The sequence below is a fragment of the Molossus molossus genome, unplaced genomic scaffold, assembly GCF_014108415.1.
Source record: "Molossus molossus isolate mMolMol1 unplaced genomic scaffold, mMolMol1.p scaffold_m16_p_2, whole genome shotgun sequence".
NCBI lineage: Eukaryota > Metazoa > Chordata > Mammalia > Chiroptera > Molossidae > Molossus > Molossus molossus.
The window spans coordinates 114,120,113-114,148,027 of record NW_023425355.1 but is presented as its reverse complement, the minus strand read 5'-3'; the positions used below and the strand labels follow the sequence as shown (position 1 = coordinate 114,148,027).

General features: G+C 34.6%; 1 protein-coding gene across 12 annotated transcripts in view; it reads left to right on the top strand.

Annotated features, from left to right (window-relative positions):
* USP9X (ubiquitin specific peptidase 9 X-linked) overlaps nucleotides 1–27,915 on the top strand; it is a 115,337-nt gene that overhangs the window by 38,488 nt on the left and 48,934 nt on the right. For 8 of the 12 annotated variants that reach the window (XR_004960558.1, XM_036270787.1, XM_036270788.1 and 5 more), the window contains 14 exons: nucleotides 127–206; nucleotides 1,791–1,903; nucleotides 2,929–3,147; nucleotides 5,623–5,738; nucleotides 5,934–6,185; nucleotides 6,261–6,399; nucleotides 8,968–9,120; nucleotides 10,281–10,385; nucleotides 11,246–11,452; nucleotides 13,033–13,169; nucleotides 15,051–15,199; nucleotides 23,829–23,916; nucleotides 25,983–26,325; nucleotides 27,549–27,644. Coding sequence is in view for 11 of the 12 variants with exons in the window: in XM_036270787.1 (XP_036126680.1) it covers nucleotides 127–206; nucleotides 1,791–1,903; nucleotides 2,929–3,147; nucleotides 5,623–5,738; nucleotides 5,934–6,185; nucleotides 6,261–6,399; nucleotides 8,968–9,120; nucleotides 10,281–10,385; nucleotides 11,246–11,452; nucleotides 13,033–13,169; nucleotides 15,051–15,199; nucleotides 23,829–23,916; nucleotides 25,983–26,325; nucleotides 27,549–27,644 (2,197 nt within the window). In the remaining variant the exon portion in view is untranslated. The remainder of the gene's footprint in view (nucleotides 1–126; nucleotides 207–1,790; nucleotides 1,904–2,928; nucleotides 3,148–5,622; nucleotides 5,739–5,933; nucleotides 6,186–6,260; nucleotides 6,400–8,967; nucleotides 9,121–10,280; nucleotides 10,386–11,245; nucleotides 11,453–13,032; nucleotides 13,170–15,050; nucleotides 15,200–23,828; nucleotides 23,917–25,982; nucleotides 26,326–27,548; nucleotides 27,645–27,915) is intronic. The other 4 variants (XM_036270792.1, XM_036270790.1, XM_036270794.1 and 1 more) reach the window with 3 other exon arrangements.

The following is a 27,915-nucleotide window of genomic DNA, read 5'->3' as shown; positions in this document are numbered from 1 at the left end:
TTATCTCAATATTTTAATGTTATTTTAATATTAATATTTTCACGATGAGGTATTATAATTAGTAACTCATTTATAGTGCCTCTTTTAGTGCATTAATAAACATCATTTTATATTTTTAAAACTCAGGCCTCGATGGGTGGTTCCAGTTTTGCCGAAAGGGGAATTAGAAGTGCTTTTAGAAGCTGCTATTGATCTTAGTAAAAAAGGTAAGTTTTGATGTTGTTATGCTTTCCATAGCATGTGCTACTACATATCCTTTCACTTCATTTCTGAAGACTTTATTTTCCTCTTTTATGAACATTTAGTGTATATTTCTAGGCTAGAACATCCAACAAAGATTTCTTGCCATGGCTTATAGTATATATCTAGAGCAAGGGTTCATGTCCTTTGGACAGCCAATGTGTTTGTGAACTTTCTGAAGTTATATGTACAGTCTGTGTATATGCATATTTAAAGCAAACTATCTAGCTTATGTATTTTTTAATACATAGAAAAGGTTTTAATTTTTCTCTAAAAACATTGAAAGATGAGGTCAGTTTTTTACTTTTTTAATAAGCCAATAAAAATGAATCTTTTTTTTTCTATTGTCTGGAAGTAAACACAATGTTGGACTTAATCATTTTTTTCAATGACTTGGTCTACTGTGGTAGTTGAATTCTCTTTAGCAGAGGACTACAATTGTAGTATTCTCTACTAATTTTTCAGGAATTGGAGATTAAAATAAATGGCAGTAACATTTTAATTCCTGAAATAGGGTGGCCATGGATATGTTCTAATTGTCAATAGGTGTTATCACAATGAAATTGATTATTGTAAAAATTAATATTTTAGTGTCTTGCTTAAATAATCTATGAACTACGAAAATGCATGATCAGATGACATTTATTTTCCACTGCTCAGATTTCTTTTGTTCATTTATTCATCAATTCAGTAAAAAATTTTTATGTTCACCCAAGGATATTTTTCCATTGATTTTTGTTTGTTTGTTTGTTTTTTTGTTTTTCCCCGATAGGGTGTGTGTGGGGGGACATCAATATGAGAGAGACACATCGAATGGTTGCCTCACCTCATGACCCTGATCAGGGCCAGGGATAGAACCACAACTGAGGTACATGCCCTTGACCAGAATTGAACCCAAGACTTTTTGGTCCGCAGGCCAACGCTCTAACAGCTGAGCCAAACTGACCAGGGCAATTTAGTAAATTTTTAAAGACTTCTGTGCTTGGCATGGTTTAGGTCCTGACTATACAATGACAGGTAAAATGTCATTGACATGCACTGAACATGTATTTCCACCCTTCTCTATATTTCTTTTCTGGGACTATGGGTTATCTTAGGGAAGGTGATATGTTTTTAAAGTACAGTATTGGTTTTTTTTTATTTATTCTCACCCGAGGACACTTTTCCACTTTCTGTTCAGATAGAGTAGGAGAAAGAGAGAGAGAGAGAAACATCAACATGAAAGGGACACATCAAGTGGCTGCCACCCACACAACCCAACCAGGGCCAGGGACAAACTGCGACAGAGGTACGTGCCCTTAGCGGGAACCGAACCTGGGTCTCTCTGGACCGCAGGCCAATGCTCTAACCGCAGAGCAAAACTGGCCAGGGCTACAGTACTGGTTTTAAATGCCATCTCTTTTGTGTAAATAAAACCCCAAAGCTAGTCTGCATTTGTCTGTCAGTGAGTAGTTTACAATTATTTATTACCTTTTATTGTATAATTGGACATTATAAAACAACCAGAGAAATATTTTGTTTACATTATTTTTTTTTTCCCTTTTCCTTAGGCCTTGATGTTAAAAGTGAAGCATGTCAGCGATTTTTTCGAGATGGGCTAACAATATCATTCACTAAAATCCTTACAGATGAGGCAGTGAGTGGCTGGAAGTTTGAAATTCATGTGAGTCTTGCATTTTACTTTTAAAAATTCAGATTTACATAGTGATACTTGTGTTTTTTCTCGCATTCACTCACACACACACACATTTGATTATATATTTGATCCATTGGTTGAATTAAAAAGGTTTGAAAAATTAAAACTTTTAAAATACTTTTTATAAGTTATTTCTGTTGAAGCATGATCATTTAGAATGAGTATGAGATTTAGTTAGGAAACTTTGGTTTAATCTGTCTCCTGCGTTCTCAAGTGCCTTGTGACCTTAGGCAGGTCACCACATTTTATTTAAAATACGATGCTATCAATTATGAGATGCACCACTCGTTTATTTTATATACCACTAAGGAAGAAAAATACCCAAAATGGGGAATCTTAATATCTGGGAAACAAAGGATTAATGCAGAGAAATCTTCATGCCTCAACCTTGGCATGTGGTAGAGGTAAAAACAAAAATGCAGTATTCAAACATTTGTAGTCTGAATTCAAATTGTAGTTGCAATGCAAAATAATTCTCAGTTGGAGAATTTGGAGTGTTCTCAGGTTGGTGGTGCCACCAAGTGACTGGCAGAAGCAAAGAAATCCTCTAAGAACGTTTTCAGTCTAGGAAAATGTACTATAAGTATAGAAAAGGAGACTTTGGAATTGGTCGCAGATTTTTGTATTGAGGCTTAGCAAATCTGCTTCATCTTGGATAATACATATATTGTTTAGATTTTAGAATTGCTGCCTTTAATATATAAATGCCAAAGAGAAAACAATGGTAATTTGCATCTTATCTGTGGACATAGAGCATTGCCTTCATTTTGTAAGCCATTACAAATGGTTTTTGAAAGTAGGTACTATGTAAATTAAGAAGTAGATGCAATTTCTCTTTTGATATGTCATTTTGATCCCAATATTAGTGAAATGTCCCATGATCAATATAGAAAAATGGAAGTATCATTATAATTAATTAAGATTGGAAAATATTTGTTTGGAATTGCAATGTTTTGATCTTATAAATCACCTTTCCCCCTTATATATAACAGAGGTGTATTATCAATAATACTCATCGCCTGGTGGAGCTATGTGTGGCCAAGTTGTCCCAAGACTGGTTTCCACTTCTAGAACTTCTCTCCATGGCCTTAAATCCTCATTGCAAATTCCATATCTACAATGGTACACGTCCGTGTGAATCTGTTTCCTCAAGTGTTCAGTTGCCCGAAGATGAACTCTTTGCTCGTTCTCCAGACCCTCGCTCACCAAAAGTGTGTTGGTTTGTTATTTTCAGAATTAAATATTACAGTTATTTTGCTGTGCCATGGAACTTTAAATGATCCAAACCTCCTATTAACATGGGGAGGAATAATTTCATATTGCTCTTAAAGAGATTATGCATTGTTTTGTGTTTTCTTTTTCAAGTTTATTGAGATATAATTGACAAAATAGTTTGGATTCTATATTTTTTTAAGCTTTCACTATGTAGTTAGTCCCCATTGTCTTCTGCCCAGCATCTTGAGAAATCATGGTAATTTGGGTTAATATAAAACAGACTAGGCCCGGCTGATATGGCTCAGTAGTTGAGTGTCAACCCATGCACCAAGAGTTCGCCAGATTGATTCCCAGTCAGGGCACATGCCCAAGTTGTGGGCCTAATCCCCAATGGGAGACATGCAGGAGGCGGCCAATCAGTATTCTCTCTCATCACTGTTTCTATCTTTCTCTTTCTAAAACCAATACAGGAAAAAAAATTTTAATAAAAATTATAAATGAAAGCAAAATAGTAAAACATAAATATCAATGGAATATAGAGTATACATAAATGTTATTATGTAAAAGTTCTCCAATGTAAATTTTTATTTTCAGCATAAACAGTATATACTTTAAAATGTATCCCTACCTATAATTCCTATATAAATATTTTATAATTAACTATATAGTTTTACATTTTAGAATTTAGGGAGACATTTTTAATATTGTGGGTCTTATGAAAAAGAAAAACCAGCCAGGGCAATTTCAATTTATGCATATAATGGTTCGTTTATTCTGGTTTTTTTTTTGTTTGTTTTTTTATCCTCACCCGAGGACATTTTTCCATTTTTTGTTCAGATAGAGTGGGGGGGGAGAGAGGAACAGAGAGAGAAAGATTGATGTGAGAGAGACACATCAAATGGTTGCAACCTACACGACCCCAACCGGGGCTGGGGACAAACTGCAACTGAGGTATGTGCCTTTAGCAGAAACCAGACCCGGGTCTCTCTGGACCGCAGGACGATGCTCTAACCGCTGAGCCAAACTGGCCAGGGCATGGTTGGTTTATTCTGTTAAAAATGATAATCATCAAAATGTGTTGAATTTAGAGCTGAAGTTTTCTGATATTTCCCAAGGCTCATATTTTTGCTACTTCAGGCTTATTTTTGCTTCAGTAAACCAAATTAATACAGAAATAATGGCAGTCTCCAAAATATACCTGTATTTTTTTCTTTAGTTTATTTTTTCCTGTATAGGTCGATAATAACTTGATATAAGATGGTTTCTGGTTGAAGATAATTTATCTTTCTTACAAGCCTAGCTCTTCTTGAGTATAAATAATTACTGAGCATTCCTAATTGCTTAAACATACATTGTAGCTGAAAATATATGTGAAGATTATCCCAGCCTAATAGTTTCATTCCAGTTACTGCAGAGGTAAAAATATATTATATAATTACATGCTTTCTTAGAATTGCTGGATGCCAAAAGGGACCTGGTGAAGTAATTTTGAATTAACTTTTAAGATTAAATAAAAAGGTAGGAAAATGATGAATTTATAGAAATGTTGATTTATTAGAAAATTTAGTTAATTTAGATTTTCATAAAGCCATATCAAAACTACCCCAAGCCTCAGCAATATTGTCTCTTTAAAGCAGTTACCTTTTACTTAGCGTTTTTCCTTTGTTCTAGACATGTCTTTATTTTTCAGTAGTTGTAGAAACTATTTTTGCTTAAGATTAGAGAGACTACCTCTTGTTTTTTTTTCTCACTGGCTTCTAAAATGTGCCCTTTTAAAAGAAGGCAAGGTATAAAAGGTTATGTGTACATTAATTTTTAGATACATTTGATTCTTATATCCATGTAACATTTTAATTTTTTACATTTAAGCATGCTTTTAACTACACAAATTGTTTCCTATCCCAGTTGCATTGTACTTTGAGTTACTGCTATTCCTTGGGGAAGCAATTGAAAGACAATCTATTATTTATTACATTGTGGCCCTCTAAGATGAGAACTGGGAACATTCAGCATAAGTGTCAACCTGCATGTTCTATTTAGGAGCAACAGATATAATACCAGGGATAAGTTAACTATAACAAAAAATGAATTCAGACATCTTAGTTACTGAATATGTTTTTTAGTTTTTTTGTTTTTTTAAGACTGTTTTATCATCCTAGATTTTTGAAAATATATTTGCAGATATTAAAAAGGTATTTTCATATGATAGGGTCTCTGTAATAAAAGTATGGCTTCTAATTTCTGTTCATCAGTTATATTCGTATGAGCAAACAGCTATTCGGCTACTTATGCTTCTGTCTCTCAGACAGGGTTACTATGAGCATATGCAGTATTTTGTTCTGTGTTTTTTTTACATAATTTTCTTTATGGAATTTCCTGTTTCTAGTATGTTTCAGTCAAGAAATTACTTCAGATAGTTCTTTTTTCCCCTAAAAGCATGAAGTTAACTTTCTTCATTAACTGTATTGCAGGGTTGGCTAGTGGATCTTCTCAACAAATTCGGCACTTTAAATGGGTTCCAGATTTTGCATGATCGTTTTATTAGTGGATCAGCATTAAATGTTCAAATAATTGCAGCTCTTATTAAGTAAGTTATGTTTTAAAATAAATCTTCAGTGTATTATAGAAATTGCTGGATAAAACTTGAGTTTTTCTTTTCAAGTATGGTTTCTTTAACTGGGAACTTGGATTTTTAAAGTTAACATAAATAGTTTGAGTTCAGTCCTGGTTGATTATAAGAAATCATGTATTACAAGAGTAATGCTTACCTTTCTTATTTCAGACCATTTGGACAAAGCTATGAGTTTCTCACTCTTCATACGGTGAAAAAGTACTTTCTTCCAGTAATAGAAATGGTTCCACAGTTTTTAGAAAACTTAACTGATGAAGAACTGAAAAAAGAAGCAAAGAATGAAGCCAAAAATGATGCCCTTTCAATGATTATTAAATCTTTGAAGAATTTAGCGTCAAGGGTTCCAGGACAAGAAGAGACTGTAAAAAATTTAGAAATATTTAGGTTAAAAATGATACTTAGGTAAGATATTTACCTCTTGAAATAATTATATATTGAGCATTTAGAATCATACTTTACACTGAATTTCTTTTACAGATTATTGCAAATTTCTTCTTTCAATGGAAAGATGAACGCACTGAATGAAGTTAATAAGGTGATATCTAGTGTATCGTACTATACTCATCGGCATGGTAACCCTGAGGAGGAAGAGTGGCTCACAGCTGAACGAATGGCAGTAAGTCCTTTGCTTTTCCTTTCATGAATCTACCTACGGCAAAAATTAGAATAGCTCTACTCAAGGTTAATGATAACATTTCAAAGAAAAGCTTGAAATTGTGAGGTTTTTTTATTGATTTATGTCTATTAATCTTGAGAACTTTTTGTAATAACATTATTTGGTAATGGTAGGAGTATCTTAGCACATCTGTGGTAAACTTACTGGTGAATATAGGTGTTCTGAAGTAATTATTAGCTTCTTGGGTGGGGTTAGTTGAAACGGAGTAGATAAAAATGATCTTTGGAATAGATTGGACAGTATTTGGTACCAGACCAATTCTGCTTAAAGATTTTAAGATAGGAAATATAATTGCTGGAGTAACATCTACATGAATTGATTTATCGTTTTAAGAACGTAAGTACTTACATTTATATAATTTTGACATTGAAAGTTTAGGAAACTTTATATACTATAACATTTGTATATTGCATTTTCTTAACTATTGCTAATTAATACTGCTTGTAATTAAAATGATTTTTAAAATTCAATTTAAACAAAAAAGATAAAAGCAAACAGTTTACTCATTTCTCTTATCCCTTGCCTCTTGTAACCACCCATCTGTTCTCTGTGTGCTCTTTTTGATTTTGTTTTGGTATGGCTTATTGTACTTAACATAATGGTCTATCTATCATGTCACAACAATTGGCAAACCTTCATTTAAAAAAATTATTTTTTCTTTATTTAGTTTAGAGAGAGAGGGAGAGAGAAATAGAAACATCAGTGAGAGAGAACATCGATTAGCTGCTTCCTGCATGCCCTCCACTGAGGATTGGGTCCACAACCTGGGCTTGTGCCCTGACCAGGAATTGAACCAACGACCTCTTCATGCATGGGTTGACACTCAACCACTGAGCCACACTGGCCGGGCAGATAGTTCTACTTTTAATGAATCTGCATGCTGTATTCCATAATGGTTGCACAGCTTTACGTTTTCTTCAACAGTGTATATAGGTTCCCTTTTTTTCATTTCTTCGCCAACACTTGTTGTTTGTTATTTCAGTAATAGCCATTTTAACAGGTGTGAGGTATATCTAATTATTGTTTTGATTTGCATTGCCCTGATGAATAACGTTGAATATCTTTTCCTGTACCTGATGGCCATCTGTATGTTGTCTTTGGAAAAATGTCTCTTCAGATCTGCCCATTTTTAAATTGGAGTGTTTCGTTTTTGCTATTGAGTTGTATGTGTTCTTACATATTTTGGATGTTAGCTCCTTAACAGATACACGATTTAGTTATTTTCTCCCATTCAGTAGTTTGCCTTTTAGTTTTGTAGAAGCTTTTCTATGTAGAAGCTGTTTAGTTTGATATAGTATCGCTTGTTTATTTTTGTTTTTGTTATATTGTAGTTTTAAAATGAAGTATGCTACTTCTAAAAAATTGGTTGAATAACTTGAGTGCATAATGTGTGATAGTACTGGCAAAACCTTTGTATAAGAACTGTCCTTGCTCTTAAGGTCACTTCAGTTTAATTGGGGAGAATAATTCGAATGTGATAAATAGTATGTAGAGGATGCCTACACGATTGGACCTGTGTTAGGTATTTAGATGATAAGACAAAAGACTTTGTGTATGTTATTTGTCTTGTCGGAATATGAGCATAGAGCTACTTAAGACTGTGGTTCAGGGTCTGGTTTTGGTCCTTGAACTGTTGCCAGTCCTATATGAGTATAGGAAATGGCATTAAGTGTTCAGACACTTGTAGCAAATTGATATTGCCACATTTTTATTGTATTTTACAAAAATATCTGCCTGCAACAGATTAGGATTAGAAATAAACCTTCACCAGCTGACAAATGTCCTTCTCTAGCACATTTTAGGACTAAATACTTTTGTTTTCATTAAGCTGAATACTGCAAAATCATATGGTGTCAACTACCTTTTGAATCATGACCTAGAGTTTTTTCCTACTGGTATAGATAGTAAATAAATGCAGTCAAGCAATATAGCATAGTGTTATAGGAACACAAACATAGGAAGCATACAGTCTTGATTCATATTTCAGTTCCAACACTTCCAGGTCTGTTTACTTTACTCTAATAGGGTAATCTATCCCTCATTGGGATTGTTTGGAAGATTGGAGAGCAAATGGATAGGGAATAATAGTGTAATTTTTTGATAAATAAAAGCAACACATAAAAGGTACCTTTTCATACAAATCAAAACTGGTGTAAGGAATTCAAAGATCCTTTAGTTTGTCCTTTGTTCACCCTACCTAAATCATGATGATTGCTACACTTAAATAACATTTTTCTGAGTAAATGTTGGAGGACAATCTTTTTAATAATTTCACTGTTTTTAATTCATGGAAGCATTTCTGTGTGTACAAATTAAAGTTTCATGAAATTATTGTTATTTTTCATGATTTTGCAACAAAACAACACATAAGCATATTACATTAGTGTATTATGTTTTATGGTTTTTATTTTCTAATGTTTAAAAGTGAGTGATAGATACATCATATATTTTTTAAAAGCTTCTGTGTTTTAGTTTCTGCTTTGAAACAAATTTCTGAATTATATTTAGGAATGGATACAGCAGAACAATATCTTATCCATAGTCTTGCGAGACAGTCTTCATCAACCGCAGTATGTAGAAAAGCTAGAGAAGATTCTTCGTTTTGTCATCAAAGAAAAGGCTCTTACCTTACAAGATCTTGATAATATCTGGGCAGCACAGGTAAGGAATTTAAAATAGTGGCTGTTTGGTTTTTAAAAGAAAGATGCTAAAAACTGTGGAAATATAGTAGTTATAAAATGGGATGAAAGCTTATATTACATGATGTCTAGTATGTTTAAATGCGTATTTACAGAAATCCTATCAGGAATCTTACTGAAATAGCCAATAATGGTTTTTAAATAAAAACATATTACATTATCTACTGGATGTATTTGGTAATTTGTAGGTGATTTTAAATAAGAGGCAAACAGTAAAATAATAAAGAATGCCTATTGAGAGAGTATAAGACATCTATAATTTGTTTCTTCATAAATTTAATACAAAGAAAAAACTCAAATGTGAGGAGAGTTAAATCACTAGATTATAGAAATTTATAATCAAAGAATTTATAGTTTTTCAGAAAGAAGAGAAGTAACCTTTTGGTTTCAGACCTGGAAACTAATTCCTTTGATTATCTTAATGACAAGTTTCTACTCATGGATTACTTGGAAAGTATTATTGAATTCTAAATTATGAAGCTTGGTTTTTTGAATCTATAAAAGCCAAGACAACACTCAATTTTGCCTGTAAGCGCTTAAGGTTTCAAGTCTGAAACAATACCATTGGTGTGCTTTGTATTTCTCCTACTTGCAATGTTAAAATTGGCACATTAGATTCAATAATGAAAGCTTCACATGAATTTCCAAAGTATACATTAAGCATGCATATCAAAAATTGAATTGTCAGGTTTTAGTTGGCAGTTTTTTGTTTTGTTTTTTGTTTTTTTATGTCCCTTCCCGAGGGCATTTTTTGATATTTTGTTCAGATGGAGTGGGAGGGAGGGAGAAAGAGAGACATCGATGTGAAAGGGACACATCGAGTGGTTACCACCCACACAACCCAACCAGGGCCGGGGACAAACTGCCACCGAGTTACATGCCCTTAGCGGAAATCGAACCTGGCTCTCTCCAGACCGCAGGCCAACGCTCTAACCACTGAGCCAAACCGGCCAGGGCTAGATGGCAATTTTAAAGCATTTAAAATGTTACAAATTTTTTTATGTTCATGTTTGCACAGATGGAGATAGGAATACTTTATTGGTAGTTGTCAGCAGGCAGTTTGCGCTACTTACCTGCTGTTCAAATTCTAGCATGGTATGCTTTTCTTTGATTTTTCAATAGGCAGGGAAGCATGAAGCCATTGTGAAGAATGTACATGACTTACTGGCAAAGTTGGCGTGGGATTTTTCTCCTGAACAACTCGATCATCTTTTTGATTGCTTTAAGGTAATATTTAATATAGTAAAGTAGTACCATTTTATTTTTAATAGTTTTAATTCATTAGATCTGTGAGTTGCTCTTAGCCTATAAATGCTTAAATAGAAATTATTAAACAATTTCTGGTATGTAGTAATCGGCCATTGTTTTCTTTCCCAATGAGAACTTGATGTTTCTTTTTATAATAATAATCCTCATAAATAAGGAATCTTCCCCACCCCTGTTCCTCAAAACTCACGTGATAATTTGGATTCCTTCCCCCTAGCAGTTATTATTTTTATCATAGATTCAAGTGAACTGTAGGATTGCAGTAAAGGATGATTGGTTATTATGAAAAGTAAGAGTTGACAGGAAGAAATTACCAATAAATACCTTTGCATTTTAGGAATGGTGTACACAGGAAAATTGGAGATTAAGTTACAGACTTTTAAAAGTTGTCTTTTAATGTACTTTTAAAGTCACAAATAACATACCCACTATAAGGCAGTGGTTTTCAACAGGGGCCGTTCTGCTCTCCAAAGATCTTTAGCAATATCTGGAGACATTTTTGGTTGTCACAGCAGGAGGAGGAGAAGTTGCTACTGGCTTCTAGAAGTAGATAGATGCCTGCAATGCTTCTAAACATCCTGTGATGCACGGTAGATAGCAAAGAATTTTTCTGCTTAAAATGTCAAAAATACTGAGGTTGAGAAACCCTGATCTAAGGTATTTCTTCCTTATTTCTCAGATACCACTGTGAATAATTCATCACTGTGAATAATTCTGTGCTTAGCTATGTTGTTTTTCTGATATATATAGTTAATCTGGGGACAGTTTAAGCAGTGAGAAATAAATGTGTTGTTTTCATGTCATTTTAAATGTTTTTCTAGGCAAGTTGGACAAATGCAAGTAAAAAACAACGTGAGAAACTACTTGAGCTGATACGTCGTCTTGCAGAAGATGATAAAGATGGTGTGATGGCACACAAAGTGTTGAACCTCCTGTGGAATCTGGCCCACAGTGATGATGTACCTGTAGACATCATGGACCTGGCTCTCAGTGCCCACATAAAAATACTAGATTATAGTTGCTCCCAGGTAAGGGTGTGCTACTTTGCTCTCTTTTGTGACCCTCACAGTGAGGATGGCTTAGAGACAGAATAGTTTCAGGTTATTCCAACATTATTTTTATTTTTAATTCTCATCCGAGGATATTTTTTTATTTTATCTTCAGATAGAGTGGGGCGGAGAAGGAGTGAAAGGGAGAGAGAGAAACATTGACGTGAGAGGGACACATTGACTGGTTGCCTCGCACACGACCAGGGCCGGAGACTGAACTGAGTCCGAGGTACGTGTCTGTGACCAGAATCGAACCCGAGACTCTTTGGTCCACAGACTGACGCTCTAACCACTGAACCAAACTGGCCAGGGCCCAACATTATTTTTGAAGCGATCTTTAAGAACTGACTGACTGACTTCATGTAAGTTTGTCTCCTCTGAGGTTTGTATGTCAGAGTTTTGTGTATCATCTGAAAATCATTTTAGTCTCCTTGGGAGAAAGGTAATATAACCAACATAGGTTATATAATGGTAGTATTGTTAAATGTATAGTGCTGAAATTCCAGTTTCAAATAGATCATGAGATATAAGATGTTAAAACTGAGTAGGAACTTGAGAGGGTAAGAGAAATTAGGTTTTCTTTACTCATAGGGAAGTTAAGAAAAAAATTTCCTCAACAGTAAAAACATTTTTAGTGCTTTCCCCGTGAAAAAATTACACACCAGCTTCCCTGCATTCTAAATTGTACTGTATGTATCCTTTTAATTCGTGCATGACTATTGCTGAATAACTAATTTTCTCACTTATCAAAATTATTTTCTACACTGATGAACTGAAATTTAAATAAGAACTAAGTAATAAGCTCAAGTAGATCTATGTGATTCAGATGCTACTCGGTTTTTTACTGTGCTTACTTGGGATAGTTCATTAAGTATTTAATATATCAAATAATAAATGGAGACAAAAGAAACCTGCATTTCTGATTACTGTTGACTGAGGGGAAGGAGTAAAATAAATGAGGTATGGGAGTGAAATATCATAAATGAAATAATTTAACTTTATAATTTATAACATTAATTTTTAAGTGTGTTTATACATGTTTCTATCACTTTCTCTCCATGTGTGTATGTGGCTATGTCCTTATTTTTACTTTTGGTCAATTTTTAAAACTTAGTTGCCATACCATTTTCTCAGTAAAAATATAAATTCTTAGTGTTCCTGAGTATACTAGAAACAAACCTGTGTAGTATAACAATCCAGGTTATATGTTAGAATCTCTGAAAACTAAAATGCCCACTTCCTGGAAAATGTTTACAGTTTCTGTCAGTGTTCCTAATGCTTAGTATATCTGTACTTCTGTGTAGCTATATCTGAATACATGTCATATTGAGCTTTTATAGTAGTGTTTTACTTTTTGGAGTTTTGATGGTAAATGTGAAATAAAAATGTACTTAAAGCAACTTGTAAAATTATTATTAAATTCTTCACTATAATTACAGCGTAATGTTTGTGTTGCTAATCTTACAAGAGAAGCTCTATTTTGTAATTCTCAAAATAATTTGAAAGTATAATTCTCTTTAGTATTGACCTATATAAAACATTGAAATTATTCGTTTAAGGACCGTGACACACAGAAGATTCAGTGGATAGATCGCTTTATAGAAGAACTTCGTACAAATGACAAATGGGTCATCCCTGCACTGAAACAAATTAGAGAAATTTGTAGTTTGTTTGGCGAAGCACCTCAAAATTTGAGGTAAGGCCTTTAACAGAAAATTTCAGTAATTTTATTTATGTATTTTGGAAAGAAACAGCATTATCAGTTGGTAAAAGCAAACTTTAAGAAAATTAGGCTAGGGTGATTAGGCTAAGAGAAGTGTTTATTTGGAAGAAAAGATTCCTTTATCATAACCACCTCCTTGATATTATTGATGAGGAAGTAAGCTATAATTAAGTAATGTAGCGAAATCAAGATAATGATATTACCTTCAGGTTCTTGGTTCAGAATTCTCTTATTTCCAGAAAGTATGCCGGACAGCTTCGTGGTATATGCTGTTACCAATCTCATTTCAGTTTTTGCTTCCTGCTTTGTGTCCCTTTTTGCCGAGTGTCTACCCTTATATCCCATATTATACATTTCTTTTCATACACACACAACACACACACACACACACACACACACGCGCGCGCGGTTTTACTTATTTTTTTAAGAGAGGAAGGGAGGGAGAGAGAGAAAGGATCCCCTGCATCCTGCATGCCCCCTACTGGGGACCAGGGCAAGTACCCTGACTGGGAATCCAACCAGGGACCTCTTAGTCCATGGGATGACGTTCTAAGTAAAATAAACATTTTTATTAGTAAATTTTAAAGTTAATTCAAAGATTAGACTGCACGTATGTTTAATGAAAGATGAAAAGATATACTTAAATTCTCTGGTTTATTTTAGTTAAATTTATTATGTAGTTGTCTTTATATTATCTTACTTGCTAAATTTTGGTTATTGGAATAATTTGTCCTTGTATTGTTTGGTTATAGAGTTCAAACTGATAACATGAAAGGGGAAAATTAATGTGGGTAAAAAAGAGAACCAGGTATTGAGCAAAGAATATTCACAGTGGAATCAGGATTCCTGGGTTGTGACCCTTGTGTCTAAACAGTCATATCATTTTGTCAAGGAAATGTATTTTTCTTGTATGTCTAAAATTAAATGATTGCCGAGATCCTTTACAACTCTAGATTATCATGATTATCCCTAACACACAAAAAGCCACATGTTTTGGTTTAACAATTGAACTTCGTCTTTTGGTGTTTAAGGTTAGAAAAAAATGCAATTAGAAAAGCTATAGGGATAAACAGTGGAGAATATTTAGACATATATCTTATTAACAGTAACATTGATTTGAGGGACATATTTTGATTGTTGGCTCACTGTACAATAATGCTTTTTGGCCTTTCTCAAATGCATTCATTCATCTGATTTAGATAGACAAAGTAGTTTATATATTCTCCTGAGGAACAATGGCTTCATCTCCACTAAAATAGTAATGGCTGTGAGAGTTTTAGTTTCAGTGTAAGTGGTATAAAAGGTTGGAAGAGAAATAGATGTTTTTCTGGTGATACCTATGGGCAAAATTGGCTTCAAACCACAATGTACCTTAACTGCCTAACACATTTTTACTGAAAACATTTTTTAAATTAAATTCTTTACCGTAATTACAGCATAATCTTTGTGGTGCTAATCTTATAAGGAGTGTTTCTATTTTATAATTCTAGAAATAGGTAAACTTAAACAGGTGCTTTGGTACTACTATAGTATGGAAGTGGAAATCACTTATTGAAGTAGACTCCCATTGGTGTGATTCTGGGGAATATTTATGTATATTTTTGTGTGTAGAATAATAAAGGAATGTCTTTTTTTTTTTGAGGCGTTTATGTATATTTTTGTGTGTAGAATAATGGAATGTCTTTTTTTTTGAGGCATTTGTTTTCTTTTAAATCACTTGCCCTTAAAGTAAATGGCCAAAAGTGTGCTGTTATGAAAGAACCCATTTTAAGTATTTAAATTAATAGTTAAGAATTTAGAATATACAATCTCTTTTGATTCCAGCAGAATTAATTGCCTAATTATATTGTTAAGTTCTTCTCGTTTCAGTCAAACTCAGCGAAGTCCCCATGTATTTTATCGCCATGACTTAATCAATCAACTTCAGCACAATCATGCCCTAGTTACTTTGGTAGCAGAAAATCTTGCAACTTACATGGAAAGCATGCGACTGCATGCAAGAGGTATGTATGATAAGCTAACATGAATTATGGGAAATAATAGCAACTTTCTTTCCCAGATTTCTGGTTTGTTTATTTTAGGGGGCATTAATTACCTTAAAAATGGTAACAAAATGTGTTTTGTGTTCCTTTTTTAGCTTATGATCCACTTTTCACTTTACTCTTAATTCTTACACACTCTTAAACTCCTGCCAGCATTTCAAGACTCTTTTGTAAATGTTTACCTTCCCCACTCTCTTTGTTAAACTTAATTTATTTTTTTCTTCTTCCTGGGGGCTGTGCCTACCAGTACTACAATTGGTTATTGTCTTCTTAGGTATGTACTTGACACCTTTTCAACCTTTGTTCCTTTGTTTCCTTATTGCCACCACCATTAGCTTTTTGTTGTTTGTTTGCTTTGTTAATCCTCACCTCACCTGAGGCTATTTTTCCATTTTTTTTTTAGAGAGGGAGGGGAAGAGAGGTGTGAGAGAGACAGCCATTGGCTGCCTCCTGCATGCTCCCCAGCTGGGTCCACAGTCCATTGGACCTGCAACCCAGGTACCGGCCCTTGACTGGGAATTGAACCTGAGACCCTTTGGAGTGAGGGCAGATGCTTCAACCATCAAGCCACACCTCCCAGAGCACCATTATCTTTTAAAGGAAACTTTATTTTTATTTTTTATTTATTTATTTATTTTTATCCTCACCCGAGGACATTTTTCCAATTTTTGTACAGATAGAGTGGGAGGGAGAGAGAGAGAGAAACATCGACGTGAAAGGGACACATCGAATGGCTGCCCCCCGCACGACCAACCAGGGCCGGGGACAAACTGCAACCAAGGTACATGCCCTTAGCGGGAACCGAACCCGGGTCTCTCCGGACGGCAGGCCGACGCTCTAACCGCTGAGCCAAACCGGCCAGGGCTAAAGGAAACTTTTTTGTCTAAGTCTATTCTTGTATATATTTTAGTTCTTTTATAATCCTGTCTATGTTTCATTTATGAATGAAAAATTCACAAGTAGAGAGATGTAAGGCTGCAAGAATCCACATGTTTATATTGGTTTTTGAAATATGAATTTGTTTAAACATGTTACTGTAAAGTTTCCTGTTTTGTAAATAGCCAGTGTTTAAGTGCCTGCCCTATGTGGAGCTCTGTTTCAATGCTCTTTATGTTTGGGTCTGTGTGTGCTAGAGTACAGATGTGTTCTTAGTGCATATTCCTCTGTCTTATGCCAGATTCATAGCCCCTCCCCTCCAGGGGGGTGGGGACACACAAAAACTGTCTTGTAGGCTCAAATTCGTTCCCATAACCATAGAAAGGAAACTATATTACCAGTGTTAGAGATAGAACTGAACGTAATGGTAACTGAACCTACCAATCTTAACATTTTATAGTGGACCCTGCAGAAGCCTATAGTATATATTAAGAATGAGGGTATTTCTAATGCTCATTATTTAAAGGGTAGTGTATATAGGTAGATTCTTGACACTGTATAAAATCCCAAGGTGCTTATGAAGCATGAGATCTTTAACACTTATATACATTCCTATATACAATTCGGATAAACATAATTGAAAAATTAAGCAGCTCTTCAGGTACCCCCTACTGATTTTGTTTATTCTTTGTTCTTTTATTTACTATCTCTGGGCCAGCTGAGTCCTCCTAGGCAGTAGATAGATTATGGAGCTAGATAAGCAATGTAAGCATCAGGGAGCTGATAGGCACCAGACAATGATCTTTTATCATTTCAGTCCTAAGTTCCTTTTAAGCAGCATGATAGAACAGTCAGGTCAACATAGGCATGTGACCATGTGTGTTATGTCCTATATAAAATGCAATCAAAGTCTGAGGGAGGCACAAGATGCTTTTATGTAGTAAACCCAAGCACTCAAGCATATGGGTCTCAATTTAATTCTGATTCTCTGTTATGATTGCTGTTTGCTGGTAGATTGCTTCTTGCTCATAGATGCCAATTCAATCCTTCCTCCAAATGGAGCCATATAAATCATATGTGCTGTGAATGCTAATTTGTATTTGCTTTTTTTTACTTACGGTGTTTTGTTTAATTTTATTGTCAGAGGTTAGGGCCATCAGGAAATGTTATATGTGCAGTTCAGACGCAGTAAAGTTTTCTCCATTTTATCAAATTTACATTAGTAATTGCTTCATCTCAATTTCATGGTCACAAGAAGGTTTCAGTCTTCAATTGTCTGTATCTTTACAAAGTAAGAGATGTGAATGAGCCTAGTCATATTGTCTAGATTATTGAAACATTAACTAAATGACCTTGGGCAGGTTGCTTATGTTAGAATGATGCCTGGCACATAAGCTCGTGAGTTTTTGTTGCTATTGATACATTTCCCTGAATTTGTTGACAACCATACCCCCGGCCCCCCAGGACATTTTTGCATTTATCTTCAGATAGAGCAGGAGGGAGGAAGAGAGAGAGAGAAACATTGAGTGGTCGCCACCCACACGACCCCAACCCGCGGCCGGGGACAAACTGCAATCGAAGTACGTGCCCTTAGCGGGAACCGAACCCAGGGGTCGACACTTGAACCGCTGAGCCAATCCGGCCAGGGCCCAAGTCATTCTTTTAAAGGTTTTCTTCTGTGTATACAACAAAGTATAAAACCGCCTTTCAGTTTTCACTCAATTTTTACCTCATTGGTAGGATTACTGTTGTACTAATTGAGAGCTTTATTTACCATTTTTTTCTGGTTTATGGAATAGTTGGAGGACTTACCATCATTGTAGATCACATTTTTGCATTTTGTTTTCTTAGAACTGCCACTTACAATTACTTCTCAGTCTTTTTCAAAAGTGGCAGTTTGGGGAACATTTTTTTGCTCCTATAAAATTATTTTTTTGAGTTTCATTTACAAATTGTTCTCTGTGTTAGGATATGGATCCTTGGCTAGACTTTCTCAGTAGCCCTAGCTCATACCTAGACATCAGTCATGAAGTACTGTTATGTCTTTGTGGGTTCTTTGTGGTTAAAAAAAAAAGATTAGGCTAGAATTCATTTTATTAACAGTTTATAGTTCTCTGGAGTAGTGGCTATTTTCAGGACTGGTACAGGGAAATTACAAGATGATCCTTGACTAACTAACTCCATTAAATATGAACCCTTCACTCAATACTGAAGGAAAAGAAAATGCCACAACTAATAAATGTTTCACATGATTAAAATAAAAGAAGCAGCAAAAAAAGATGAGGGATTTAACTTCTGGATTGGTGGGAGTAAGATGCTCAATAGAATTTCTTAACAAAACAACAATTTAACTGGAAAAAACTTAGTTTGAAAATAATTATTTAAAGTATCTGGGAATTGTCCTAAGGGGATACAGCAAATGGGGAAACTTTATTCAAGAAAATCTACTAAATCTTGGAAAGAGCAGCAAGAGTCTATATGTAGCATCTGAGCCACAACTCACTTTCTCTTTCCACAGCTGCCAGTCTAGATCTATGGCTCCACTACAGGAAGGGCAAGCTATTTTAATTCCTTATCTCCCCCGTCCTGTGGTCCAGAAGTTCTATACTAGGTAGTCATTGGCGGAGAAGACTGAGACTCCCTTGTCCCTACTCATAGTGTGGAAGCTTTATTCCAGGCCTGGCAGGCTGGGACTACTGGAGGCCAGATTAAGCACCCACCACAGTTTATTCATACATGGAAGTTTGCCTTGGGGGACAAACAAGAAATCAGGGGCCATGCCCCGCACAACACACCAGCTGCTCTGTAAAGCAGGGTTTCACTCTGGGAGAAGTTGCCTGCTGTGTTGCCACTCGCTCAGTGGTATAGGAGTTCTGTTTAGAGGGAGAGATAATTGTGAGGATGAAGAGCTCAAAAGGTAGGCTTGAAGGGACTGACTGTATTTGGACCAGAGTATGCCATTCCTAAAGGCATTATTAAAACCAGTGAGAATTTGGGTGAAGAGCAATTAAGAGAGGGTGCTTGTTGCTCCTGGCAGCAGCAACCAGAATTTTAACAAATCTAGATAAAGAGACAGTCAAAATAAGCTCTTCTGTGATCACAGTCCACTTTGGGGGTCAGGAATGCTATGCATATGCATTAGGCTGTACCCACTCAGAAAATAATTAGAGCATGACCTGAGGTGGGTTGAAAACATTCCTCAATACATAATAAAATAATTTCATTTATGATAGCTTTTTAAAAAGTATTTAGGAAAAATTGTGATTATAAAATTTATACACTGAAAACTACATAACAAGGACATTAAAGATCTAAAGAAGCAGAAAGATAATACCCCATGTTCTGGGAATGGAAGACTTAATATTGTTAAGGTGGCAGTGCTATGCAGGTTGAGTTACAGATTCAACACAATCTCTATAAAAATCATGGAAATGTGAGTGATCCTAATAGCCAAAAACAGTCTTGATGATAAAAACCACAGTTGGCTGGCTCATACTTCCTGATTTCAAAACTCAATACATAATAATAGTAATCAAGACAATGTGGTACTGACAAAAGGATAGATGTATAAAGCAGTCGAATATAATTGACAGTTCAGAAATGAATCGTTGACAAGAATAGCCTCCTTCATAAATGTTGCTGGAAAAAAATGAAGTTCCATCTCTCCTACCTCACACAATGCACAGAAATTAAATCAAAATGGCCATAGACCTAAAAGTATAAACCTCTTAGGAAAAAATAGGAATAAGTTTTTATTTTTTTTGTTTGTTTGTTTTTATTCTTACCCCAGGACATTTTTTGCATTTGTCTTCAGATTGAGTGGGAGGGTCAGAGGGAGGAAGAGAGAGAAAAAAACATTGATATGAGAGAGACCCATCAAATGGCTGCTACCCACACGACCCCAACCGGTGCCAAACCGCAATTAAGGTACCTGTCCTTAGCAGGCACCGAACCCGGTACTCTCTGGTCTGCAGGCTGTCGCTCTAAGTGCTGAACCAAACCGGCCAGGACGGGAATAAGTCTTTTTGTGGCCTTGAGTTAGGCAAATGATACAAAATAAATTGATAACCCACGAATGGCAGAAAATATCTGCAAATTATATATCTGTTAAGGGACTTGTATCCAAAATATATAAGAACTCTTAAAATTCAACAGTTAAAAGACAAATAATCCAATTAAGAAACGGGTGGGGGATCTATATAGATATTTCTCCGAAGATAAACAAATGGTCAATTGGCATATAAAAAGATGCTTAAGTTCATTAGTTACTAGGGAAATGCAAATGAAAACCACAGTGAGAAACTGCCTAGGATGTCAAATTAGTAAAACAACAGCGTTGGCAAGAATGTGGAGAAGTTGGTGCTTTTATGTTATGGTATGTTGCTTATGGGATTGATAAATATTTTGGCAGTTCCTTAAAATGGTAAACATAGAATTGACCATACAAGTCACTCCTAGTTTTCTACCCAAGTGAAATGAAAACAAATCCCTATAAAACCTTGAACATGAATGTTCATAACAGCCAGAAAAGTGGAAATAACCTAAATGTTCATCATTTGTTAAATGAATAAATAATACGGGTAAATGGGTGATGGAATACTATTCAGCAATAAATGAATGTTACAATGTAGATTGTAACAGAACCCTGAAAAGCATTAGGCTAAGTAGAAAAAATGCCGGTCACAAAAAGATTACATATTGTGTGGTTTCATTGATATGAAATGTCTAAAATAGACGAAGGGCTGCGGGTGAGGGAAAATGGGGAATGACTGTATGCACGGTTTGTTTTTTTGTTTGTTTTTGACATGATGAAAAAATCTTACAGAATGTGAGGGCAGATTGTGATAGTCAACTCTTGTAGCTTTGACTATACTAAAAACCATTGGGTTATACATTTTAAGTGAGTGGATTTTATGGTATTTGAATTATGTGTCAGTTACAGATGCTTTTTAAAAAGTGAACTTTTCTCTCACATTGAGTTCTGAAATGGACTCTTAGACTAATAGTTTATAATGACAAGAAGCAGTTTTGCTTGAGTTAATTCAGTCTCATCTACTTTTTCCTGTTTTCAGTGGGATATCTAATAGTTAGGCAACATGAGTCAAAAAATGGGTCATCTTAACTTGACTGCTAACTAATCACATTATTTGATTGGAGCTGAGTATTTACAAGGAAAACCATCTTTGTTTTCACAGCTGGGAAGCTTTTTGGTAAAGAAGTATAGGGCCTCTCCATTGATATTAAGCATAGAAGGATCTATTTCTTGACTTTCCTTGATTATTTGGGTCCTAGTTCTTGATAAAGTGCTGTCACCTGAATAAAGGGATGATGCTAAAACTAGTGGATAAAAGGTTGATGAGAAACAAGACATATACCTAGTATCTCCCCACAAATTGCTAATTACGAAGAGAAAAATAATAACTTTACAGTGGAGAAACCTGATCAAAGCACCTTGGCCAAATGATCAGTTAACATGAATACTGCCACAGAATGACATGATGTTCTTCCTGATAATGATTCACTGAGGACATGGGGTCACTTCTGTGGTATTTGCCAAAATGCCTATCCTGAGTCTAATGATGAAGCATCAGAGAAGCTCAAATTAAGTGATGATGCAACAAAATTGGAACAGTTTTCTAAAAGGTCAAGAAACACAAAGGATGGTGAATTTTCCAGATCAAAGAATAAAAAGGCATGTTTATTTATGTGTAAACTAAATGCAGTGTGTATTTAATCTTGGATTTGGAGAAAGTATAAATGGACATTACGGAGGAAATTAAAATTGGAGATATTTTTGGTTATCTGAAGAGGGGTTTGGGAAAGGATGCTGCTAGAATATAGTGGGTACAGGCCTGAGATTCTGCTATATATCCTACAATGCACTTGGCATTTCACACAACAAAGACTTATCCAGCCCAAAATGTCAATAGTGTGCTCTTGAGAAAGCTTGAGTTGGATCATAGTATTCTATCATTGTTTTAACTTGATAACTACTGTGGTTATATAAGAGAATATTGTTATTTGGAAATAGTTATTGAAGTCTTTAAGGGTAAGGGTCATGTCTCTAAATCTCAAATGATTTAGAAAAATTACATACATATGTGGCGATCAGTGAGGCAAATGGGGCAAAATGTAAGTAACTGGATAATATGGGTAACGATGGTAAGGGAATTGATTCCTACATTATTTTTGAAACTTACATTTGAAGTTATTACAATTTCCCTAGAAAAGAGCCTGCCAAGTAAACAATGTTATTTGCATAAATACATTGACTTTTTTTTATAAAGGACCCTGAAGTCTATTATTTGTTCAGATACTTTAAGACTGGTGATCTGAAAAACAAAATTTCTACACAGTAGAATGGACTTTTGATGTTCTATTTAGTTTCTTTAGAAGACCTTGAAGTGTAGTACTGTCAGTCCTGAGCCCTGGTGAAATTTATTTTCATGAAAGTAGACAATATGTATGTAGGACTTTTAGTAGATGACAATAATATGTGGAAGTAGAATGCAGTTAGTCATAATGTCATTAGGTTTTTATTCACCAAAGCATCAAAAGCAGATTAAACATTGTAAATGTTACATCATTACAACATGTCAAGATTTTGTTCAGAGAAGAGACCTCACTATTTTGGGGGGCTTTGATTACCTTTACTATTTCCAAGGGGTCTCACAATTAGAATTATTTAGCACTAGCACACACGTACCATAAGGTCCAGGATCTGGTATGGAAATATCAGTATTTAATGCTAAAGGGAAATTGCAATTTCTTATTCCTCCATAACTTGCCACAATTTACTGGCACAGGAAAGTCAGTGATTCCCATGTGGCTAACAGTACCTGTTAGAGCATTTGCTTCAACTTTCTGTTTCAAGCCACAAATCAGCTTGACCATTTCCAGATTAGACACCTTTTTCCAATGAAATAAAAAAACACAAATTTAATATTATAATTTTAGGACAGTAGGTGCTTTCTAAGATTTTTGTTGGTGGTGGTGGTCTTTCATTGAAATACAGACTATTCACCCATCGTATGCTGTAATGAAAGTAAAACCAAAGGGTTTTGTTTTCTAGCTTTGTTTTATTTTTAAATTATATTTTAAAAAGAATTTTCAACTTAAAGTAAGCCTAAGAACCAACACCTACCTGTAGTTATAATAGATGGGTAAATTTTCTTGAATTTCTGAGATTAATCTTTCATAACATGTTGATGGTGATAACTATATTTTAACTTTATTATATTGGGCAGCATCTTATTTTACTGTAACTTCTAGGTGGAAATTAGTAATGTAATTTGTTTCTTACAACTTTTTTTTTTTTTTTTTTTAATCCACTAAGAGTTTTCAGTATGATGGGATGGAAGTTGAAGAAAAAATGTGGTCTTGGTGGTTAGCTCACTTTCAGAGACTGCTCATTAATCTCAGGCGATAATCAGAAATTGCTTCATTGTGTATGAAGATTGGTTGATAGGGGTGTGATGAATAATTATTTTTATAGCACATTTAACAGGTCATTTTCTTTTGGTTATGTAAAAGGAAATTTTATTTTTGTGGGGAAAATAGGAGATGAGTAGAAATAACTAATAATTAGTAAACTTCAAGATGCCTTTTAATGATAAAAAATTAATGACTTTTTAAGTGACTTTTCTTTGGTTTAAAGTCACCAGTGATGTAGGTGTCCAAATATATAATGCATGATTTTTTCTCTAATTTGCAGATCATGAAGACTATGACCCACAAACTGTAAGACTGGGAAGTAGATATAGTCATGTTCAAGAAGTCCAAGAACGGCTTAACTTCCTTAGGTTTGTTTTAAACAATTACTGTTGTTCTATTTGACAGATAAAGAATGCCAAATTAATATGCTGTATTGCTTCGGTCTTTTTTTAGGTGACCTTTCCCCCTTGCCATGTTTTATTTTCCCACATGGAAATCATTACCTGAAAGTCATAGGACATTTCCCTATGAGTTCATTTGTTTAAAATTCAGAATTATTGTCTGAGTTTTCACTTTCCTTTGCAATATTTTGAAGAGAACACACAATATTTTGAAGATTATCGGTTTTATTTTTTTAATACACTGGGGAATTTTCTTCTGGGCTATGTTAAGTGTGTTTATTGAACTATGTGCTTATTTACACTGGGAAACATTTATATAAGCAGTTACATAATGATTTTAACTTGAGGGAAGACTAGCCAACAGATCTTAAGAAATTTGGTATTTGTTTGAAATAAAAGGTGTTTTTCAATCATTTGTGTAGAAAGACCTGCCCCCTAGATTGAGACTCACTGCCATAGAGAGTAATTGTTATTAATTGATGTATTATATCTCTTAGATTTCCTAGAACAGAAAAGTGGTTATGAGCCCTTTTGCTATATTAAAGTTTGGGATCATAAGATCTATTCTAATCCCTGCTCTATTAATACCTATCTACATGACCTATAACAACTCACTGAAGGGAAAGGAACCTATCTTGACCTAGTGAATATTTGGCCTGTTTTAAACACTTTACATTTAATCCTCATAGCAAAGCAGTGAGAGGCAGATATTGTCCCCATTTGATTAAAAAGAAAACGAAGATTTCACATGGCTTAAACTATTTTGTTTGAAATCACACAGTCGGTATGTAAGGTCGTTGCACATTCAACTAGGTGTGACTTCAAAGTCTGTGCTCTTTCTATTTGACCAGTGATTTTTCAAACCTACCTTTGAGACTTAGAGCTTCTGAAGAGCTTATTCCAAGATTCCTGAACCAGCAGTAGATGTTTTATCCCCATTTCTTATTTCTATCTCCTCCCAACAACTGGAGTGGCTATGCTTTTATTTTATACATTGAATTTCCAAATGGAATTTTTGCTTGGAGAACATTTTCTGCTGTCTTTTAAAACAAAGAAAAACTTTGAAAGCAACTGTATTTTACCACATTGGATCTCAGTTTTGTATCTGTAAATTGGAGGTAGCAGGGTTAAGGAGGACTAGGTGCTAAAAGTCCTCTAAACTCGGCAGTCTTGGGAAAATATCAAAGACCCTAGAATTGAATTTTCAAAATACTTTGAAATGGAGAGGGCACCTACTGACATTAAGTACCTCTTCCTTACTCTATACCTTGGGCTTGGAGTCAGTGTTCTGTTAGATAAAAATTAGATTTAGTATTCAGAGTAAAATGAGGTGTTTTCGTTCTTTGTCATTCAAAGATACTGTAGATATTGTTGGTAGGTGAATGCTAAAAGAAACAAAAAGCTTAACTGAAGCAAGAGACCATAGTTGTAACAGAATTCACCTTCACTATTGTCTTAACGACCAAACAGTCGCAAAACTAAAAATACCCTAAAAAACATCACTGAATAATTGATAGGCATCCTATTGAATATTGACATACAAAGTTTAAATCATGTAGCTTATTCTGTTTAAGGTGGTCAGGTACTGAGGGATGAGTATAGATAATCAAAAAATATAATTTAAGCAATGTTAATTCTCTTCAAAGTCATTGAGTTGGTTATCTGTGAAAGTCACAGAATGAGAATATCTCATTCTCCATTGATGGCATATAAACATGATTCCTAGAACTCAGATAACTGTTAAATATATTAAACTGTTCAGAGTACAAATATTTTATTCAGTTTAGGTCCAATCACCTAGCAGTATTCCTGGCAAATCTAAGTGCCCAATATGAGCTTGTTTAATGAATGAATTAATATCTAGTATTTTTTAGTACCAGATAAAAGTTGAGAAAATAAGAACTGACATCTTTACACCTGTAGTTAAATATTATGATGATAAATGGATGATTTCATATGTATACAGATAGATTGCATTTCAGGGTAAAAATTTATCTAGATCTAATTGCTAATTTTTTATGTTTTTCCAAAAGATTTTTATTGAAGGATGGCCAGCTGTGGCTATGTGCTCCTCAGGCAAAACAAATATGGAAATGCTTAGCAGAGAATGCAGTTTACCTTTGTGATCGTGAAGCTTGTTTTAAGTGGTATTCCAAGTTGATGGGGGATGAACCAGACTTGGATCCTGATATTAATAAGGACTTCTTTGAAAGTAATGTGCTTCAGCTTGATCCTTCCCTACTAACTGAAAATGGGATGAAGTGTTTTGAACGATTCTTCAAAGCTGTGAATTGTCGAGAAGGAAAACTAGTAGCAAAAAGGAGAGCGTATATGATGGATGATTTGGAGTTAATAGGTTTAGACTACCTTTGGAGGGTAAGTGAAAAGTAGGAACTTAATATTGTGTATGATGTTAATTCCTTACCTATTTGAAAAGACTACAATTTTGAATATAAGTTATATGTATATGTATGTATGCATCTCTGATACTTGTCCCAGGAGGTAGTAATAGATAATTCATCCTTATCTTGTCATTATTTTATTTGTCATTGAGTTTTTTCTTCTCTCTTTCTCTTCCCTTTTCCCTCCTGCCACTGATGCTTCTTTGTCTTGACTTAGACTCTGTCTAATTCCAGATGTGTATAGAAAGTACATTAACCAAACAAATCTTTTATGCCTCCCCATGGAAGTTACTGTTCTTCCCCTTTTTTGTGTTCAGTTGTAGATCTGTTTCTTCTTCAATGTTAACTTCAGGTTATTATACATTTAATGCTAGATAAGAGGATGAAAGAGAACACTGTGTTTAGAAGGAGTTGTGAATGTATATGTTATCTGCTGGCACTGTTTAACTTGTGATATTTTTAAATAAATATTTGAGGGAGTAAAATATTGTCTATTTAAGGTTATCTTTCCACCTTTGTAGTAGTTACATATGTATTTTATTGATATAATTGACATAACATTAGTTTCAGGTATACAGCATAATGATTCAATATGTATATATTGTGAAATTATCACCACAATAAATGTATTTTACATCCATCATCACACAGTTACATTGTTTTTTTCTTGTGATGAGAACTCATTAAGATTTACTCTCTTGGCAACTTTCAAATACGCAGTACAGTATTATTAACTATTGTCACCATGCTGTATATTATATCTCCAGGACTTATAAATATTTGTAGGGGTTTTTGTTGTTGTTGTTGTTTTTTTATCCTCACCCGAGGACATTTTTGCACATATCTTCAGATAGAACACGAGGGAGAGAGAGAGAAACATCGATGTGAGAGAGTCATATTGACTGGTTGCCACCCACACGACCCCAACCGGGACCAGGAACAAACTGCAAACAAGGTACGTGCCCTTAACAGGAGCCAAACCCAGGACTCTGGTCTGTGGGCCGACGCTTCAACTGCTGAACCAAACTGGCCAGAGCGTTTTTTTGGTTTTTTTTTACTTGATTTTCTTGATTATCAAAGTCGATATATCCTGAAAGTGTTGAATACTATATTAAAAATAACTGAGGGTATGGTTTGAATTGAAATGGCCAACTAAGATATTTCTTTGTATTTATGCTTGAATCTTTTTGAACCTAGGTTGTGATTCAGAGTAATGATGATATCGCCAGCAGAGCTATAGATCTCCTTAAAGAAATATATACAAACCTTGGTCCAAGGCTACAGGTCAATCAGGTAAGGATTGACGTGCATTAAAACTTACACAAATGAAAACTCCGATTGAAGAGCTCTTTTGCTTTAAAGAACTTTAATTCAGAATTAACTAGGAATTATTTTGTTTTAACTCTTATTAAAAATATACCTAACATATTTAGTCCATACTTCTACAAACTACTTTCAGATGAATCTTGTCCTAATAATTATCTTGAAGTGATTATTTTGAGTATAATTATGACAAAAATTTTTGACTGAATTTCTTTTGATTCTAACACCTAATCCTGAAGTT